This window comes from Neoarius graeffei, chromosome 1 (assembly GCF_027579695.1).
Source record: "Neoarius graeffei isolate fNeoGra1 chromosome 1, fNeoGra1.pri, whole genome shotgun sequence".
Lineage (NCBI taxonomy): Eukaryota > Metazoa > Chordata > Actinopteri > Siluriformes > Ariidae > Neoarius > Neoarius graeffei.
The window spans coordinates 51706347-51718771 of record NC_083569.1 but is presented as its reverse complement, the minus strand read 5'-3'; the positions used below and the strand labels follow the sequence as shown (position 1 = coordinate 51718771).

The 12425-nt window shown below is 40.3% G+C and overlaps 1 protein-coding gene across 1 annotated transcript in view; it reads right to left on the bottom strand.

The window, feature by feature from the left end:
• The window catches only part of map4k2 (mitogen-activated protein kinase kinase kinase kinase 2), a 53681-nt gene that overhangs the window by 30227 nt on the left and 11029 nt on the right, over positions 1-12425 (bottom strand). Inside the window, exons 4-16 of the mRNA XM_060934011.1 lie at positions 10345-10409; positions 10212-10267; positions 9882-9929; positions 7216-7258; positions 6977-7049; positions 6230-6361; positions 6052-6114; positions 5822-5903; positions 5615-5725; positions 4569-4647; positions 1086-1144; positions 845-891; positions 375-413 (exon numbers count right to left, since the gene is read on the bottom strand). Coding sequence (XP_060789994.1) covers positions 375-413; positions 845-891; positions 1086-1144; positions 4569-4647; positions 5615-5725; positions 5822-5903; positions 6052-6114; positions 6230-6361; positions 6977-7049; positions 7216-7258; positions 9882-9929; positions 10212-10267; positions 10345-10409 — 897 coding nt within the window. The remainder of the gene's footprint in view (positions 1-374; positions 414-844; positions 892-1085; positions 1145-4568; positions 4648-5614; positions 5726-5821; positions 5904-6051; positions 6115-6229; positions 6362-6976; positions 7050-7215; positions 7259-9881; positions 9930-10211; positions 10268-10344; positions 10410-12425) is intronic.

Genomic DNA, 12425 nt, shown 5'->3' with positions numbered 1-12425 from the left:
ATGAGCTCTCCAAATTTTATACAGAGCTCAGTGACTCAGATTCACTGTGGCACTTGAGCATAGGAGGCTAACTATGGTTTTACCTTAGGTCATGCAGGCAAGGCTAGTGTTGCAGCAATAATCATTCTTGAATATTGTAGCTCTTACTGTTATTTCTCACATGCATTTACACACTAAGTTAAAACAAGAAAGTGGCTGGTTAAAAAAAAAAGTGGCTGGTAGATTTTGGAGTGGGAGGTGGAGTTTAAAAAAAAAAAGTTAATTTCCAACCGTGACACATACATGTAAGTGGTGACCAAATTAGAAAGAACTTAATTTTTATGGCTGCACTAAATTTCAGATGCATAAGATGGCAACCTTGAGCTACTTCCTACCTCTGCTGCAGCTCCTCTTCCACACATTCCAAGAGACTCCTGCAAAACCACCAAGTATTATGTTTATATTTAGGATTTTGGAATGAAATATTTAAAGTTTAATGCTCTGCTTAGGTCGTAGCTAACAATCAGAACAATTTGGTGATGGTTCATATGTAACAGAATGTGCCCAGCTGTCATCCGAGACCATCTTTCTTTGTCTTGATAATTGTTGAAGGTTATGGATACCGGTAAACAGGGCCTCACACTTTCAAAGGTGTAACAATTCGCTCAACTCTTTTTGAATGAAAACATTACAGACGTTATAGTAACCTAGCTTTCATTTGTACAAGTCAAACAAAATCTAACCACATTTCCACTGTCCATTCACTTTCATATACGTTAATGTGATCAGGTTTGTGCATGTGTTCCTGTCACATATGAACCATGAAATCAGTTTGTGTTATTCCTTTAATTTAAAATGTTCTTACGGAGACTCCGTTTCATCACCCGAAATGCTCCAGTCATCACATGAATCCTGAGAGAAATATATTCCAATTATCTTGAAATCATTACTATATCTTCATCATTAAGCCAAATGAAAATTATATGAAGAAACTATCATCATCACCACCACCACCCAACCTATAAACACACACATTCATTGTTTCACACTGGAATTGCAAGTTTAAATTAAAAAAAAAAAAAAAATCCCATAAAGGTCAAACTCACCAGATCTGGATAAGGATCTGTCTCTTTCCTCCTCAGAGGTGCAAATTTGATCTGATCAACTAGGATTAAAAGGAATGGCAGAAAAGATATGTTTGAGTTAGTTATATTATTAGCTGTATTTAAAGGTCGTCTATCTGGTGTCTTGCATAAGTATTCACCTCCTTGAACCTTTCTGTATTTGTGTTACAATCTGTAATTGAAGCCTGTAACACGATCAGACCAAAGTCGAATCTTTTGACCTTGGTACAGTGTGCTGTTTGGTGGAAACCAAATACTGCTAAATCACCCTGAGAACATTATCCCCTAAGTGAAGCAAGGTGTTGGTAGCATCATGCTGAAAGGCCTCATGGTTGCTTCCCTGACTAATGCCTGGTGACTTTTAATGGCTAGTTCGCTTAGCAAGGTCTCACTTGTACCATATTTTTTAAACTAATGGATTCAATGGTGCTCTGTGTGATATACATCTACAATTTTCCAGAACTTTATCCTGTGCTTATTTTGATATGCTGCTTGGTCTTCGTGATGCTATTTCTTTAGGCACGTTCTCTTTGGGATCTTTCAGGAACTTCCAGGAGATCATGTGACACGAACTGCACACAGACGGGGTTTCATTTCATCAGCTAAATGAAATTGTGGTTTTGTTTTGTTTTTTGTAAACTATATTGATTGATTATGGTGTAAGGGCAGGACGGTGGTGCAGTTGTTAGCACCGTCACCTCACAGCAAAAAGGCATGTTCTCCTCGTGCCTGCATGGGTTTCCTGGTGCTCTGGTTTCCTCTTACAGTCCAAAGAGATGTAGATTAGGGTCAACTGGCTATTCTAAATTGTCCATAGGTATGAATGCGATTGCGAATGGTTGTTCATCTCTGTGTTAGACCAGTGATAGATTGGCAACCTGGCCAGGGTGTACCCCACCTCTTGCCCAAAGTCAGCTGGGATTGGCTCCCGCTCACCCATAAGCCTGACAGAGAAGTGGTATAGACAATGCATGGATGGAGGATTACGGTATATTTTGTGTAGATTTATGACATATAATCTTAAAGTCCATTTCACTTCCGGGTTGTAACACGACAAAATTTAAGAGGATGAATACTTATGAAAGCAGGGGCGGACTTACCATTAGGCAAACCAAGGCGGTTGCCTAGGGCCCCCAAAATTTGGGGGCCCCTAACAGTCAGCCCCGTCACGGTAAACACCAAACAATATATATGTAATCTTAATTTGTCTCTGATATTAAGTAGTCAACGATATAAATGGAAAAACACACCAAAATAGCATCAGAATATCGAATTCATGTGTATATAGTATTTGTCCCAGCACACACACACACACCCTGGTTGTTTTACATTGGACTAGTCCATGATCTGACGATGCAGACAGGTGCGCGACAGAAATTCAAACCAAAGCAGAGGGAACTGTAAACAAGATGAAGCGCAGTTATGAGAGTGGTTGGACTAAACGAAAAAAAAGGGCACAAAGCAAAAAGAATGCAGCTGCACTGCCAAGTAGGGATGACCATTATTCTGTATGTGTGTTTCAAGACTGACTTTTGAGGGCCCCATGTCTGTATTTCGCCTAGGGCCCCAAAATGGCTAGAACCGCCCCTGTATGAAAGGCATTATATTTTGCCATTTCATAACAAAATCTTTTCTCTGTCTTGTTGTGTGTGCTTCCAACCATTACCATCTATACTACAGAACAGTTTCACTGTGTGTTTAGTTAGCCTGCCAGCCCATTTGAATGTTGTAATCTTACTGATCGGACATGTGACAATAGTACCTCAGTGCCCATGTAGCCAAAACGTCATCACACCCCCACACTTTTTGACTGGGTCCTATTTCACATGGCTCTACTCAAACGTAGGTGTGTGTATGTGTGGGTACGTCATCAGCAGAGGACATGCCATAGGCGTGTCTAAAACAGTGCCAGCTCTATGGGTTCTCTGCCCACTGACCTCACCATTGCCTGCTTGCATTAATGGCCCCTTTGTATCACAGCCATACATTAGAACTACAGTGTGTGTGTGTGTGTGTGTGTGTGTGTGTGTGTGTGTGTGTGTGTGTGTGTGTGCAAATGTGTTGAGTGAAGCAAGTCATACTAATATAGTTACTGATCTCAGAACTGTGTCTGGACTTGGGTTTCTCCAATCTAATCTATCACATCTGTCGCCAGTGCATGACTACCACAAAGAATTCCAAAACATTTCTCTATACTGAGAAAACCTGTTACTTTATTAATAATAATAATAATAATAATAATAATAATAATAACAGAAGTCCAAAATCAGTCAATAAATAACTCCATCAATAAACAAAAGCGATTACAAAATATGAATTCAAACCTACAATTTTAATTATACTACATTCTAATAAAACTTTTTAAAAAGCTATGACATCAGGAAAAACTTGTGCAGTTTCCACACTGGAGATTTTTTTTTTTAAAGCTACTGTGATTATTTATGCAACAATTAATGTACTTTTTAATTTACACAAACAAATACTTCCCTGTGAATAATCAAGCCCATGTTTGAAAAGACAAGACAGAATTATACAATTTTATAAAATAGATCACAAATACATTTTAACCAAGAATTCTTGGTTCCGCAAAAAATATGCTACACCTGAACATTACTGATTGATCCAATGACATCCAATGTAACTGGAATAAACATCTTTTCTGTTCTTTTCTCAGGACACGAAACGTGTCAACATTACAGTCTGTGTTATTCACACACATGCTACAGTATTTCTTAATCATTCCTCTACATATGCACTATATAAATTTACTATCCCTTTTTATAGCTTTATGGCTATTATGTGCTCCAGTTCTTTATCTGAAGGTTGTGTCACCTGCACCAACTACATCTTAAAGACTTTCTGAAATCAAACTGACCCTTTCCACCTTTCAGTTCATGTCCCTGGACATTAAGTGCATGATTTATTATCTCTCATCTCATCTCATTATCTGTAGCCGCTTTATCCTGTTCTACAGGGTCGCAGGCAAGCTGGAGCCTATCCCAGCTGACTACGGGCAAAAGGCGGGGTACACCCTGGACAAGTCGCCAGGTCATCACAGGGCCGACACATAGACACAGACAACCATTCACACTCACATTCACACCTACGGTCAATTTAGAGTCACCAGTTAACCTAACCTGCATGTCTTTGGACTGTGGGGGAAACCGGAGCACCCGGAGGAAACCCACGCGGACACGGGGAGAACATGCAAACTCCGCACAGAAAGGCCCTCGCCGGCCACGGGGCTCGAACCCGGACCTTCTTGCTGTGAGGCGACAGCGCTAACCACTACACCACCGTGCCACCTATGATTTATTATATTAAATTCAATTACAAAATTATTTGAAATGGCTTTTGTCTGCGGCTTTTTTTGCCAGTGTCTTCTGATTTTTGGTTACATCACCATGCATATGTCAGAGGGGAAAAATGTGAGGTGTATAATGGAAATAGCATTTTTATACTCACACTGTTCCTCAGAAAGACTTCTCTCCACTGGTGAACATTTTCCCTTGGACTGGATCTTATCTGGGGTAGCATCGTTAGCCTGTGATTGAATGTCCACCACATACACCCACATGTAATAAACACAATTATTACTGACATCTTTTCAAAGCAGAGCTTAAATCTGTGGTTTAAAAAGAAAAAAAATACGTTAAAAGGTACTGACTGCAAAGTCTGAATTATTATTATTTTTTTAAATTGTGCATGGCCTTTCCCTGTGTCCCGCAAGAACAATATCATGCGGACGAGATGTGATCATTTTGATGTGCTGAGGGTCACTTTAATGTTTTGGAACCGAATATCCTCCCTCTTGAGGTAAACAGCATGGCCCCATGGAAACAGGTGAACATGAGGAGCTTGAACTAATTAGCATAACCATAGAACTGCATCACGCCAGGATGGAGACATGTGGAAAACATCGTGACTCTGCATCGACCTCGGAAAGTTTTGAGTAGCAGATATGTAATTTGTGGTTGACATTCGCGAATAGATCCATGAAACAAAACATGAATATATATATTTTCTCTGTTCCTGCTTTTGTGTTATCTCTGTGAGATCAAAACATTAGGTGTATAACTCCATACTCGCTACTATAGAGTCAAGTTCACGCATTCTAAGGCTAAGGTAGCTAAGCAGTAGCTAGAATGATTTAGTTATCTGTCCAGAAAAATGACATGCCATCTAATGTTGCTCTATCTTGCAGTCGCACTCACTAGACAGGCTTTCCTTTACTTTTCCGCTGGCTTTGCGTTGGCGGGGAGCGGAGTCTGCCATGCTTGCCCATGCCGACTTGTTTTGGTTAAAAGTAGGTCAAATACGCCCCATGGTGGTCACATGATATTGTTGCTCACTTGTTTCGGTGATTTCCAGAAACATGAAATGCGGGACGCTTTTTATCTTGGCAAAACATTTACACATAGGATACACGGTGTGTACAGATATAGAAATAGAACATTTTTGCCCAGAATTCAACTTTGCAGTCAGAACCTTTAAAAAAAGGCCTAACTTACATCATGATCACTGTCCTCGATGCTGGGTGTCTGGTGGAGATCTGGGTTGTTGGCCATGTCCAGCAGCTCGATGACTAGGTTTCTGGTCAGTAGCTGTGTAACAAAGGAATGCTAAGAAGAGACAAATGTATTCATAAAAACATTAGTACACACATACATTATTACAGCACATATATGAAAATATGACAAACCATAATTCTTTTTAACCTGTAAAAGCGTTTCTGTTGTAGGCCTCTTACGAGGATTCTTTGTCAAACACATCTTCACAAAGCTATGAAACCCTGCAGACCTATCAAGTGAGAGTATATAAAAAGCACTCCATCAGAAATGAAATAAATTAAACTGTAATGCATATTAAACTGCTTAATATTACACTGTAGAGGCAAATGACGATCCTTATTATCTCTCAAAAGCTGGGATTTTAGACATGATTTTACCATTTTGCCTTGTCTTTCAGTTTAGGAGGCTGAAAGCTGCTCTTGGACATCAACATCAGAGCTCTGGGACAAACCATTGTTGCTGTTATCAACAATTACTCTTATAATCACAATGGGTTTTACATAAGTGCATATGAAAATGCTACACGAGTGCTGTATGTACCTAAATAATTCTTACTTCATGGGATGAAGATCAAACATGGGTGGCTGCAGCTCTGCCAGCTCAATGGCCGTGATGCCTACTGCCCAAATGTCGCACAAATGGTTATAGCCACCTTTCTTCTCCACAGCTGCAACCTCAGGGGCCATCCTTGTATAAGCAGATACATTTTACAATGAACAGAATTGTTAAGTTAATCAGTTAAGTGGTTAATTAAAGCAAAACCTAAAGTCCCACCATAAAACAAACAGAGATTTCTCATCTCATTATCTCTAGCCGCTTTATCCTTCTACAGGGTCGCAGGCAAGCTGGAGCCTATCCCAGCTGACTACGGGCGAAAGGCGGGGTACACCCTGGACAAGTCACCAGGTCATCGCAGGGCTGACACATAGACACAGACAACCATTCACACTCACATTCACACCTACGGTCAATTTAGAGTCACCAGTTAACCTAACCTGCATGTCTTTGGACTGTGGGGGAAACCGGAGCACCCGGAGGAAACCCACACGGACACGGGGAGAACATGCAAACTCCACACAGAAAGGCCCTCGCCGGCCCCGGGGCTCGAACCCAGGACCTTCTTGCTGTGAGGCGACAGCGCTAACCACTACACCACCGTGCCCAAACAGAGATTGAAAAAAAAATTTAATCTATCATGAAGTATTAGTCACCACTGGTGCTGCACAGGACCTACTGCAGTGAGATAAATTGGGAATGTGTTGAAGGGTACTGATGGTCCTGATCATTGTGCAGATGGCTCACCAGTAGGGAGTTCCAATAAAAGATTTCCTCTTGGCTGCAGTAGCATTGATTTCTGCAGCAACCCCAAAATCAGCTGCAAGGACAGAGATAGAGGGCAGAGCACAGAAAGACAGATGGAAACAGAAAGAGATCATTCAAAGAAGAAACCTATAGGAATGTCTTATCAAAGCAATGTAGAGGTTTATAAATGACAAGGTGTGTGTGGATGTGGCACGAAGGCACAACAAATTCCTACTGACCCAGTTTGACATCTCCTCGCTCAGTAAGAAGTATGTTGGCACCCTGCATAAAAACAGGCTTATCTGATTAATTATCTTTCGATATTCAAAGTTGTTCAGAGGACATTTATTCATTCAACAATATACCACGAGGATGTGTTATACTGTACACTGTTAAGCCTGTATTACTTTAAAAAACAAAGCAATATTGTGCTTTAATGCAACATTTTTGTTGATCAGCTTTGACTAGCGTCTGCAAGATTGTGCTTTACTCTATATTTATATATAGTTCTAAAAACCAAATAAGCTTATTAAAAGGTTATTATTGATATCTGGTGTACTCAACAGGGACTGCAAATAGCAATTGTGTAATGCAAGTTTGACAAATAAGCGAAAGTATTTGTTAACTGTGTATCTACAGTATAATAGGATTCTATAGCTGTAGCTACAGTGGTGCTTGAAAGTATATGAACCCTTTAGAATTTTCTATATTTCTGCATAAATATGACCTAAAACGGGCGGCACGGTGGTGTAGTGGTTAGCACTGTCACCTCACAGCAAGAACGTCCTGGGTTCGAACCCAGCGGCTGGCAAGGGTCTTTCTGTGTGGAGTTTGCATGTTCTCCCCGTGTCCGCGTGGGTTTCCTCCGGGTGCTCCGGTTTCCCCCACAGTCCAAAGACATGCAGGTTAGGTTAACTGGTGGCTCTAAATTGACCGTAGGTATGAATGCGAGAGTGAATGGTTGTCTGTGTTTATGTGTTAGCCCTGCGATGACCTGGAGATTTGTCCAGGGTGTAACCCGCCTCTCGCCCATAGTCAGCTGGGATAGGCTCCAGCCCCTGTAGAACAGGATAAAGCGGCTGCAGATAATGGATGGATGGATGGATATGACCTAAAATATCATCAGATTTTCACAAAAGTCCTAGAAGTAGATAAAGAGAACCCAGTTAAACAAATGAGACAAAAATATTATACTTAGTCATTTATTTATTGAGGAAAATGACCCAATATTACATATCTGTGAGTGGCAAAAGTATGTGAACCTTTGCTTTCAGTATCTGGTGTGACCCCCTTGTGCAGCAATAACTGCAACTAAACGTTTCCGGTAACTGTTGATCAGTCCTGCACACCGGCTTGGAGGAATGTTAGCCCATTCCTCCGTACAGAACAGCTCCAACTCTGGGATGTTGGTGGGTTTCCTCACATGAACTGCTCACTTCAGGTCCTTCCACAACATTTCGACTGGATTAAGGTCAGGACTTTGACTTGGCCATTCCAAAACATTAACTTTATTCTTCTTTAACCATCCTTTGGTAGAATAACTTGTGTGCTTAGGGTCGTTGTCTTGGTGCATGACCCACCTTCTCTTGAGATTCAGTTAATGGACAGATGTCCTGACATTTTCCTTTAGAATTCGCTGGTGTAATTCAGAATTCATTGTTCCATCAACGATGGCAAGCCGTTCTGGCCCAGATGCAGCAAAACAGGCCCAAACCATGATACTACCACCACCATGTTTCACAGATGGGATAAGGTTCTTATGCTGGAATGCAGTGTTTTCCTTTCTCCAAACATAACGCTTCTCATTTTAACCATAAAGTTCTATTTTGGTCTCATCCATCCACAAAACATTTTTCCAATAGCCTTCTGACTTGTCCACATGATCTTTAACAAACTGCAGACGAGCAGCAATGTTCTTTTTGGAGAGCAGTGGCTTTATCCTTGCAACTCTGCCATGCACACCACTGTTGTTCAGTGTTCTCCTGATGGTGGACTCATGAACATTAGCCAATGTGAGAGAGGCCTTCAGTTGCTTAGAAGTTACCCTGGGGTCCTTTGTGACCTCACCGACTATTACACACCTTGCTCTTGGAGTGATCTTTGTTGGTCGACCACTCCTGGGGAGGGTAACAATGGTCTTGAATTTCCTCCATTTGTACACAATCTGTCTGTCTGTGGATTGGTGGAGTCCAAACTCTTTAGAGATGGTTTTGTAACCTTGTCCAGCCTGATGAGCATCAACAACGCTTTTTCTGAGGTCCTCAGAAATCTTCTTTGTTCATGCCATGATACACTTCCACAAACATGTGTTGTGAAGATCAGACTTTGATAGATCCCTGTTCTTTAAATAAAACAGGGTGCCCACTCACACCTGATTGTCATCCAACTGATTGAAAACACTTGACTCTAATTTCACCTTCAAATTAACTGCTAATCCTAGAGGTTCACATACTTTTGCCACTCACAGATATGTAATACTGGATCATGTTACTCAATAAATAAATGACCAAGTAAAATATTTTTGTCTCATTTGTTTAACTGGGTTCTCTTGATCTACTTTTAGGACTTGTGTGAAAATCTGATGATGTTTTAGGTCACATTTATGGAGAAATGTAGAAAATTCTAAAGGGTTCACAAACTTTCAAGCACTACCGTATAACAAGTGTCTACCAAAACCATTCGAAGTATGAGACACCCAAACAGGTTTGCTGAAATTCTATTGAGATGCTCATCGAAAGCATTTTAATTTTATTCTCTATAACGTCCTCCGTCCATATCTCAGGGATGTCATGTTCATCTTAACTCAAGTATCTCAAAAGCTCCTCAAAAGCCTATAAACATATTATTAAAAAAAAGAAAGCCATTGAAATTGATCACCGGATAATTAAAACAAAAAATTCTGTACCTTAATATCACGATGAATTTTGCCAGTTTCGTGGAGATGATTTAAACCCTGCAAGTGACAACGAGAAGAAACTTACACTTAGTTACAACATTATACAAGCAGAGCGATGCCAGTAACTACAGGCAAGGGCAAAACCCTTATTAGACAAGCACTAAATGTAGAAATATTTCTCAACATCTGACAAGAACATACACAGACTAAAGTCATGTGTAGTCTAGAGCACCATAGTGATATGTTATCGGGGGAAAGGCGAGATGATTTTCCCATAACTGCAAGCAACATTTTCTCATAATTACCTGGGCAAGGTATACAATAAAGAAAACATCTCACCTGCAAAGTTTCTCTACAGATATACGCAATCTGTTTCTCCTTTAGGGGCCCAGTCACTGTGGAGAAGGAATACAACTAACTCTTAATAAAATGTGGTTGAGAATTTGAGAGGTTTATAACAACCAGAGCTTACCATGGTAGATGTCTTGCAATGACCCTCCTCCACAGTACTCCATACAGATCCACAGCTTTGTGTTTCTGAGGAACAAACAGACGTCTCATCTCATCTCATCATCTCTAGCCGCTTTATCCTTCTACAGGGCCGCAGGCAAGCTGGAGCCTATCCCAGCTGACTATGGGCGAAAGGCGGGGTACACCCTGGACAAGTCGCCAGGTCATCACAGGGCTGACACATAGACACAGACAACCATTCACACTCACATTCACACCTACGGTCAATTTAGAGTCACCAGTTAACCTAACCTGCATGTCTTTGGACTGTGGGGGAAACCGGAGCACCCGGAGGAAACCCACGCGGACACGGGGAGAACATGCAAACTCCACACAGAAAGGCCCTCGCCGGCCCCGGGGCTCGAACCCGGACCTTCTTGCTGTGAGGCGACAGCGCTAACCACTACACCACCGTGCCGCCCACAAACAGACGTATGTGACTATTTTTGCCTTAGAAGTAATCATTTATACAGTACCAGTCAGTCAAAAGTTTGGACACACCTACCCATTCATAGCTTTTTCTGTATTATGACCATTTTCTACATTGTAGAACAATACTGAAGACATCAAAACTATGAAATAACATATGGAGCATATATAGAGGATATTAGACAGGTGCATGAAGATATGAAATTTATCTTTGAGTAGTGAATATATTTCACGAGTGAGTGAAGCGAATGACTGAAAATATTTTCAACACAAGTAGATAAACTTCATATCTTTGCACCACAGTGTAATGTTCTTTATACTATATAGACACATCCACACACAAAAAAAAATATGCAAGGTAATTAAAAGAATTTTAATTTTGAGTCTGTTCACCATTTTGGCAACGCATTTCTAGTCAGTGGGAAAACACTGGGAGTGACGTCATTGGAGTGAAATATCGGGAAATATTTCACTCTGATCCACAATGTATTTCAGATGAAAAATATGAGTTTTTCAACACGAGAAGATAAACTTCATATCTTCAAGCCAATGTGTGATTTTCTCTTTATTATATAGACACCTTCACAAGCAAAAAGTACCAAAATTTATCAAACAATTCATCGATTTCCTCACGAGTGACATACAGAGATTTGTGTCACGGTTTTGGTTCTCCATGTCCCGGATATAGCACTTATGAAAAATATGAATGGCATATTTCCCAGTAAAACACTCGTTTCCATATAATACATGGAATTATGTGTTGAACAACAAAAAAAAGTGTTAAAAACAAAAGTTGTTCATATTTTAGATTTTTCAAAGTAGCCAGCGTTTACCTTGATGACTCTTTGCACACTATTAGCATTATCTTAACCAGCTTCATGATGTAGTCACCTAGAATGCTTTTCAATTAACAGTTGTGCCTCATCAAAAGTTAATTAGTGCAATTTCTTGCCTTCTTAATGCATTTGAGATCAAATAGTAAACAGTAAATAATAACAATACAGTAAATAGCCCTATTCCACAACTGTAGTAATCCATATTATGTCAAGAACCGCTCAACTAAGTAAAAAGAAACAACATCCATCACTACTTTAAGACATGAAGAGTCTTTTAATTAATAAAAATACATTTAAAAAACATTAAATTTGAAGTTGTATCCAAACTGATGACTTTTTGGTTCTGTAAATGCAATAATAAGATCACATATTTACAAGCAATTCTGCGACTGTTGTTTAACCTACACTATATAATGAAAAGTATGTGGACACCCGAGTATTGAATATCCCATTCCCAAACTATGGGTATTAATATTATAATAGCCTCTGTTCTTCTGAGAAGAATTTCCACTAGCTTTTGGACCATGGTTGTGGGGATGTACCCATTCAGCTACAGCAGCACAAGAGGTCAGGCACTGATGTTGGACAAAGAGGCCTGGCATGAAGTTGTTGTTCTGATTCATCCTAAAGGTGTTCATTTGGGTTGAGGTCAGGGCTCTGTGCAGGACATTTGATTTCTTCTACATCAACTTGGATAAACCATGTGTTTATGGAGCTCACTTTGTGCACACGGGTATTATCAGGCTGGAATGGGTTTGAGCCTCTTAGTTCCAGTGAA